This window comes from Cyprinus carpio, chromosome A18 (assembly GCF_018340385.1).
Source record: "Cyprinus carpio isolate SPL01 chromosome A18, ASM1834038v1, whole genome shotgun sequence".
Taxonomy (NCBI): Eukaryota; Metazoa; Chordata; class Actinopteri; order Cypriniformes; family Cyprinidae; genus Cyprinus; species Cyprinus carpio.
In genome coordinates, this window is record NC_056589.1 from 21,959,069 (window position 1) to 21,968,052 (window position 8,984).

General features: G+C 33.8%; 1 protein-coding gene across 1 annotated transcript; it reads left to right on the forward strand.

The window, feature by feature from the left end:
* Positions 1-6,884, forward strand: LOC109109537 (membrane protein MLC1-like). The gene is made up of 12 exons (XM_042775435.1): positions 1-328; positions 2,050-2,294; positions 3,064-3,153; positions 3,243-3,296; positions 3,559-3,660; positions 3,936-4,037; positions 4,683-4,751; positions 4,849-4,965; positions 5,066-5,122; positions 5,304-5,426; positions 6,338-6,490; positions 6,782-6,884. The coding sequence occupies exons 2-12, from the start codon at positions 2,055-2,057 to the stop codon at positions 6,860-6,862; spliced, it is 1,188 nt and encodes a 395-aa protein (XP_042631369.1). The 5' UTR covers positions 1-328; positions 2,050-2,054; the 3' UTR covers positions 6,863-6,884.
* The last annotated feature ends 2,100 nt before the right edge of the window (positions 6,885-8,984 follow it).

The window sequence follows — 8,984 nt, forward strand, 5'->3', positions numbered from 1 at the left end:
GTTGAACAGAGCAGGAAGAGGCTCTGGCCTCAGCAGCCCCTGATCTGAGCCCCATCTCTCCGCTCCATTTGCATTCACTGGCTAAAACTGGCTGGCAGGGCAACACTCTCAATTTTCTGTTCCAGGCTTTGAAGCATTCCAAAAACTTTTTTTTATTGACTTGGAGTGGAGGGGACAGAGAGAGAGAGAGAGAGAGAGAGAGAGGAGAGTGGAGAGGAACAAGAGGAAGAAGACAAAGATAAAGTACAACTAAATCCTTAGACTTCCACAGGAACAGGAGAACAAGTGGGCCAAGCTGAAATAAACAGTGTCTTGAAGCTAGAGGCAGGTGAGTGGGAAGCAAATATTAAGATAAGGAGGGCTGGAGAGATAAGATGAATGAACGGAAGTGAGGCTCAGAATGAAGTTGAGGAGAAGAGGCTGAGGGAGGGGTTCATGTGTTTCAAACCTTTTTATGAATCACTGCCTTCATGCATTATCCCCACACTGCATCCTCTTTATTGCTCTGTGTTCCAGTGGCTGTTTACGTAATACCATGAAAGTGCTTTATATTCATTGTGCGTGTGGGTTTTCAAGAAGGAGCAGTTTGATTGCGTTTTATTTCTTTATTGTTGACCAATTTTTTTTTTCCTCCCCGGATCCAGAGACATTGGTAGTTATTAGTGAAATGTAGCACTGAGAGCTCATAGGTCATGTATGATTATTATTATTTTTTTTTTGCAAAGAAGAAAATTGAGTTTTTAGCACACTTTTGTGTTCTTGGAGCACTTTTCAAGCCCTACTTTCTTCAAATCGTAAAAATAAAAAAAAGCATTTTTCAAAAGCTTGTCACGGAGTGTAAAATGCAGCGGGTTGCGGTTATGTCACTGTAAAGCCATTGTTTTATGGTCCGTATGTTTTCTCAGCTGTGCCTAATTAAGGACATTTTTATGTAAATTTATTAAATGAAGCAAGACGCTAAAAGTAAATCTGTTCAGTCTGGGACTTTTTATGTTAGCAAAATATTGGGGAGAATATAAACGTGTTGTTATCATTAGTTAGTCTTGGTAAAACTTCTCTGTTGTTCAAGAAGACTATAGGGATGATATTAAAGTTTCTGACTGATACCGTTAAGGCAATAATTACCGTATATAACAACAACAACAATAATAATAATAACAACATATATTTAATAATATTTTTTTTATTCTATTGATAAATAATTATTTAGTAGTAGTAGTAGTAGTATTAATTATTATATCAGATTATATCAGATAATTATTATATGTAGAACTTATTAATATTTTGTATTAGATTTTATTTTAATATTTTCGTTTAATTTTTAGTAATTTTGTTATGTGCTTTTGTCATTATTATTATTAGTATTTTAGTTTTGGTAATTGTAGTACTTCAATTTAATTTTATTTCAGTTAGTTTCCAAGTTTTTCATCTAATATTTATATGGCAACAAAACAATGTTTTAGTTTTAGTTGACAATAACAAAAATGTTTAGTGTAAAATAAAACAGTATAAAATAATAGTATTTTGTATAAATTAAGTAAAAATAAAATGCTGAAAACTAAAATCGATCATTTTGAATGCTAAAGATTAATTGAAGCTGCACATCACAATGTACAGTATAAAAAATGGATTTGCTAAAGATTGCATTTAACAATGTTATTAAATTGTAAACATTTTTAAAGATTAAGACTTTTAGATTAACATTGATGGATTTGGCATGCACTTTTATCCAAAGCGACTTTGCATTGCATTCAAAGTATACATTTTATCAGATCCACAGTTCATGCATTCCCTGGGAACACATAAGATATATTTATCATTGAATGACCTTCAAACGCTCTGAGAAAAGAAACAGGTATAATGTGTTGCATTCCATTTAAAGGCTTTGGGGAACTGAGGTAAGTTTAAGTGTCATTAAAAGCATCACATAGCAAACTGTCAATACTGTATAAGGCATACACATTTTCTGCTTCTGTTAAATTTTGCATTCACTAATTTTTTTTTTCTCGCTTAGTCAATATATGTGATTTATATGGATTGGATTTCTAGGGGTCATGGATATGAGGATGCAACGAGAGGAGGCATCAGCTCAGGAAGTGTTCAGCTATGCCCAGATGTCCACCCTGGAGCGAAACAGTGGGGTAGGAACACTGAGTAGGCATCTGGAGCGGGAGAGGTTGGAGAGAGACAGCTACACAGTGGATGTCAGGGCCAGTGACCTGCAGTTGGATCAGCCTGGGCCATTACATCCCTGCTTTAGCTACAGAGTCTGGCTTTACAGCATCGTTATAGGGGTAACAGCTTTGACTCAGCAGATTTTCATTCCTGTAGCTAAGAGACTTAAAAGAATAGTTCAGCCAAAAAATGAAAAATTTGCTAAAAATGTACTCACTCTCAGGCTGTCCAAGATGTAGATGAGATTGTTTCTTCATCAGAACAGATTTTGAGAAATTTAGCATTACATAATTTGCTCCAATGGATCCTCTGCAGTGGATGGGTGCCATCAGAAAGAGAGTTCAAACAACTGTTAAAAACATCATAATAATCCATGAATAATCCATATGACTGCATTCCATCAATTAACATCTTGTGAAGTGTAAAGTCCATTGTCCATAATATTGCTTTTTCCAGTGAAAAAGTAATCTTGTCTGAATCAGGAGAGAAATATGCACAGATCGAACACATTTATGAGTGAAAAGAGGTCTAAACAAATATGTTAATGGATTTTGGGAAGTTATTATGGATTATGGATTGGTATTTCAGATAGAAGTTAAAACTCCTTATGATGGATTTGTTTCTCACATTCAGCGTTAATTGACGGTTTACTTGTGGATTATTGTGATGTTTTTATCAGCTGTATGAACTTTCATTGGCTGATGGCACCCATTCACTGCAGAGGATCCATTGGTGAGCAAGTGATGTAATGTTAAATGTTTCAGAATCTGTTCTGATGAAGAAACCTATCTACATCTTGGAGTCAGTTTTCATTTTTTGGTCAAATAATCCTTTAACAAACTGCTTTTCTCAAATGTCTGAGTGTGTTAATATGTATGTGACCCCCAGAGCAGCTTGCTAATAGTGGCAGCTTTCTCCCTCTACATGGGTAATGTGTTTCCAGATGCAATGGACTACCTGCGCTGCACAGCTGGATCTGTGAGTGTTTGTCCTGAAAGACTCATATGCTCATGGATGAGGCCACTGGTCCGATTGACACTCATATATGTTTTGCTTCTGGTTTGTAGAGTATACCAGCTGCAGTGGTGAGCTTCACTATTGCCAAGAACAGACAAGTTGCAGTAAGTGAAAGGATATATATTTTTTTTTAATATTGTATTATACACACAGCTTTTAAGCTGAACAAACCAAGTAATAAACACTATCAACTAAAATGTTCACTAAGTTGGAATAAGTGGTTTTCTAACTTTGTCCAAGACAATATTTAAAAATTTAGTCAAACACTGTTCATCAGTCAAGTTTTCAGTTCATGCCCAATTGATTTCTTTCTTTTCTTCTTTACTGTTTTACAAATACAATGTGTAACCTACATTATGTTTACAGGTCTCAGACTTTCAAATGGTGTATGTGTCGTCCTTTGCTGTGACAACCACGTGTCTGGTGTGGTTTGGTTGTAAACTCGCCATTAGTCCCTCAGCCATCAATGTGAGAACATCACAATTCTAATACCCCTAAAATTTCTGTCTGGGACCCTAGAAATATGTCCTTCACAACTGAATGCTTCGGCTCAAGTCTAGTATAATATACAGTATAAAATGACAATGGCAAAGCAAAAGTTCTTTTAAAGGATCTGGTAGACGCAAGTTTATACATTTACACTGCATGGTTACTCTTGTAACAATGCTCAAACACTAAACCACAATGTGCATGTAAAACATCTATACTATTAAAACAGTTACTGCTGTCTTGTCATCCTAAAGATTAACTTTAACCTGCTCCTGCTTATTGTGCTGGAAGTGCTCACGGCCAGTACTGTCATCCTCTCAGCACGCTCAGTGGACAACTGCTGCAGTCATGGAAAGGTTTGTGTGTGTGAGAGTATCTACTGTACCATTTACTGTATGTGTATAGACTGCCTGCATTACAATTATTTTGGTCTGTGTTTAAGCAAATTGTGTTATCAATCAGGAAATAAATATTATATAAACTAATAATTATCTAACATCTTTCATAATGAATTTTGTCTGTTTGGTGGAAATTGAGGTTTCCGAATTGATTCGTATATTTTTGCCTGTAATATGTTGCCTTCATTTTTTAATAAACTGATTCTGCATGAGCCATATAGTATACTGTGATTTTAAAAAAATGTACTTGTCTTTTTTTTAGCTTTCAATTGTTTTTATTTTAATTTTAGTAATTTCAGTATTTCAACTTATTATTTAGTTCTGTAAGTTGCCAAGGCAACATTTCTAATTTTTAGATTAGAAGATTTTTTTATGGTTACGTTTTTCAGCTAATAATATATTTTTATTTCAGCTTTATTTCAATTTTCAATATGATTGCAAAATCCTTTTATGGTGCCTCCCAGCCAGCAGGATTTTATCATCGTGTGATATATCTATGACTAGCTGTATTTGTCTCTAGCTTATATGAATTACATTTTATATGCTCATGTCTCTCTGCTCTTTTTCTTTTCCTCATTGCTATCATCCATCTCATTCCTCCAGCCAGTGTCTGATGGCCCTGTGGTTGTGACCCCAGCTTCATTCCCCACTCGTCTTCTCAAGGCTTATGCCGTGAGTTGCCTGCAAATGAGATTGTGTGTATTTGTGTGTTTGCACTGTATATCAGCATGATGTTCACTGTAGATTTGCTGCTCTTTCTCTGGTGCAGGTAATTGAGGTCATAGTTGGCATCTCCACTGTATTTGGAGGAATTATTGCTCTCAATTTGGGTGCTCTCCTCCCAGATCCATATCTTTCTGTCACTTTCTTTTGGATTCTAGTAGCTGTGAGTTCAGTTTATTATATTAAATATTAGTTAAATTCAGATTATACATTTTTCAGATTGATTAACTCTCATTGTTTGCGTGTGTGTGATTCCTCTGCAGTGTTTCCCCAGTGCCATTGCCAGCCATGTGGTGGCAGAATATCCCAGCAAGCATCTGGTGAGTCACCATCAGGGTCTCTCCAGCAATAAAGCAGTGCAATGGAACGTCCCTAGAGGACATTCACAATTCTCACTCATTTAGCTGTCTGTCTCCCTTTCCGTAGAATGATTCCCTCTAAAGACTATGTCTTGTGTTCTTTTTTTCTCTTTCTTTCCGCCTCTCAATTTTACTGCTGTAGGTGGAAATGCTGATTGCTATAAGTAGTGTGACTTCACCACTGCTTTTCTCAGCTTCTGGATTTTTGTCCAACAGTGTGATTAATTTTATTGAGATCTTTCTGCATGAAGTGCCATTAGCAAAGGTGAGTTGTTTCTGTGCACCACACTAATCAAATCAAATTAGTTCCAATATGTCAGATTTTGACCTTTTTGACCCCTTAAAGGGATCGCTCATCCAAAAATGAAAATTGACTCATCCTTATGTGGTGTTGTTATTGTTAACTAAAAGTAATAATGTTAGAATTTGAAATATCTGATATAAATATGTTGAAGACAGAAAATAATGAAATTAAAACTAATTAAAGCTATATAGAAAAACAAAACTAATAAAAAGGACAAAATCACAAAAATGACTAAAATCTAAAAAGAAATGTTAATTAAAAACATTAATAAAATAGTTAATAAATCTCGATGCATAGCCAACGATACGATACATTAAAATCACAAAAATGACTAAAATCTAAAATTGATTCAACACAATTATTCAATGCAATAGGGATGCAATGTAATATATGCCATCTAAAAAATGACTAAAATTTAATATGGTACAGATAGTACTTTCTAATTAATAAAAGTATAGTGCCATCTACTAATAATTATATATAAATAAAAAGTTTTTTGCTGATGTGATTATTTGGTGCAAATCACTATAAATAATATACTGAGCAGAATAATGACACTGTTGTCATTTTGGATTAGGGAATTAGAAGCTAATTGAATTAGTTTTTAATTGGCTTTTTTAAGTTTTAGTAATACTGGTATGTGATTTTGTCATTTAGCATTCATTTATTTTAGTAATTTTAGTACTTCACCTCATTTATTTCAATTAGATGCCAAGGCAACATTTTTAATTTTCATTTAATTTTTTTACGTTTTATTTTAGTTTTTCTTTTAATATTATATATTATTTCTGCTTTATACATTTTCACCTTTACACCCATCTTGAAGGATGTTCAAAATGTGTTAAGTTTTTGAATGTATGTTGTGCGTGCAGCAGTCGAATGACATACTGCTGCTTGTGATGATGGGGCTGCTGCTGGTGCAGGCAGTGCTGACATTAGCCACCATAGTAAAGTGTGCTTCCTATAAGAGCCAACTCTGCACAGGAGGTACTGAATGGGACACACTACACAAAAAACACTCTGAGGTAAACACACAAGCATACACACTGTGAAATAGATGACAAGTCAATTTAAGAGTACAGGAAGTGTGTTTATACTGTGTGTGTTGTACGGCTGTGCGCATGATGTGAGCCAAGAAAAAAAAAATGGAAACCTGTACTGTACAATGCCAGTTGTGGCATAAAAGACAGTCACAGAGGAATGGCAGATCTGTTCCACCTCTGTGATTTCGTCACAACCCATGTAAAGGGTGTTGTGATTAACAAAGGAAGACCTTAAGGTCATTTCTTTTCTACCATCTCATTCTTTTCCTACAGCAACAAACATCAAATGGCACACTAAGAGATTTTGACAGAGAGAAGGCATGGAAAGCAGTGGTGGTCCAGATGGCCCAGTGACCAAAGATACAGGCATCAGAAGGAAAAAAAAGAGAGAATAAAAGTGAAGGTACAAATATGGAGGATGATAATGTCAGTTGGAAGAGACTCATCTTGTTTTTTGGGTATGAAACTTACCGTTCTGTCATAGTTGTCAGCTGACATGTCATATTTATGAACTACTGTTCAAAAGTTTGGGGTTAAAACTTTCTATTTTTATAAGAAATTAATACTTTTATTCTGCAAAGATGCATTAAATTGATCAAAAGTGAAACAAAAACAAATAAATGCTGTTCCTTTAAACTTCCTATCCATCAAAGAATCCTGAAAAAAAATGTATCTCAGTTTTTAAAGAAGTGTTCAGCAGCACAGCTGTTTTCAACATAGGTAGTAATAAGAAATGTTTCCTGAGCACTAAATCAGCATATTAGAATAATTTCTGAAGGATCATGTGGCACTGAAAAATTCAGCTTTGCCATTGCTGGAAATAAATTACACTTTAAAATATATTAAATAGAAAACAGTTATTTTGGATTCTAATAACATTTCATTTTTTTTTTTTTTTTTTTTACTGTATTTTTAATCAAATGAATACAGCTTTGGTGAGCACGAGAGTTCTTTCAAAAACATTTTGAAAAAATCATACTGACCCCAAATTTTTGAACGTTATAGTGTCTGTCAAAGGTATTATTGAATGATTATTTAGAAAGTAAAATAATCAGCAAGTCAAAATGTGTGGTTGGTTTTGAAAGTCTATTGTAAAGATCCTTACTTGTGTCACACAATCATGAATATAGCCTACCAGACCAGTTTGAAATTAGAATCAAATTTGATGAGCGAATGGCTGAGCAAATTTATATGCAAATAAATGGTGAACACACCATGCATGTACAATCTATAGCACTTGTAATGCATTATCTAGAAAACCCATATGTCAGAAGCTGGAAGAGTAGGGGACCTAATATATGATGCTTTTAATAATTCTAACACACTTTGGACCATATTATTGTTCAATGCCATGCTGAAAGCAACCATTTTTACTTTTTTAGATTTTATTTTTGTATAAACGTATGTATCTTGTAATGTTATTGTAGATCAATAAAATGTAAAAGATTATTTATGTGAAATGTGAATTACTTATTCCAGAAAGTGACCTAACAGCTCAGCATGTGCAGCCTTGCAGTAAATACAGTAAAATATACAATGTATGTATATGTATAAAATATATGTATACTAACATTGAATCTCCAAGATGGATACAGTTAATGGGATAGTTCATGCAAAAATCATTTATTCACCCTCAAGAAGATATTAAGAGGAATTTTGGTAACCAAACCATTTTGGTGAAAGCCTTAAATTGAAAAATAAATAAACTCAAAATGTCTTATTTTATGTTGCACAGAAGATAGAAAGTCATACATTTTTGGAACGATTTGGAATGAGTAAATGATGACAGAATTTTCTTTTGTGTGTGTGTGTGAACTATCCCTTTAATTTACTAGAATAATATACTTTTTCCCCCCAGATAATTTAGTTAAGATGTTATGAAATAGCAGAAGGGATTAAATAACCACTACATAACTAATGCTCTCATCTTGCTGTAGTATATCAAAATATTTGCATATAGCAGTACAATTATGGGATAAAATGTTTTTATAGCTGCCTTTTTATATTTACAGTACATTATTTTGAAACAAATTTCTTTATTGTCTTTATTTCTTTTTGCATATATTTTGCCACTTCTGTATGTAACATTTTTGTATAAAAATAAAAATGATAATATGAAAAAAATAAAAGCTACTGCACTTTAACCTAAAGATATTTCCAGGTTTCACACTACAGTAACATTAACAATGATACATAGAATAGAATAGAATAGAATAGAATAGAATAGAATAGAATAGAATAGAATCTTATGCCTGGGCTGGAGGATTTTTTATGCACAAAAACATACAGCACAATACAAAGCAAAACCGATTAAAAATACAGGACAGCAACAGACCATACGGGGGAAAAAGTTGAATCTAATACATATCGTTATAATTTCATAATAAGCAAATTTTATTTGCGCTTCCACACACGCATACTAACGATATAGCCTACTGTAGTCTCGTGTAAGGCAAACAAGCGATGATAATGAATC

Coding starts and splice junctions, on each gene's coding strand:
- LOC109109537 (XM_042775435.1), top strand. CDS start 2,055: ATGGATATGAGGATGCAACGAGAGGAGGCATCAGCTCAGGAAGTGTTC. Junction 2,295..3,063: donor TTTACAGCATCGTTATAGGG/GTAACAGCTTTG, acceptor TGTGACCCCCAG/AGCAGCTTGCTAATAGTGGC. Junction 5,427..6,337: donor ATGAAGTGCCATTAGCAAAG/GTGAGTTGTTTC, acceptor TTGTGCGTGCAG/CAGTCGAATGACATACTGCT.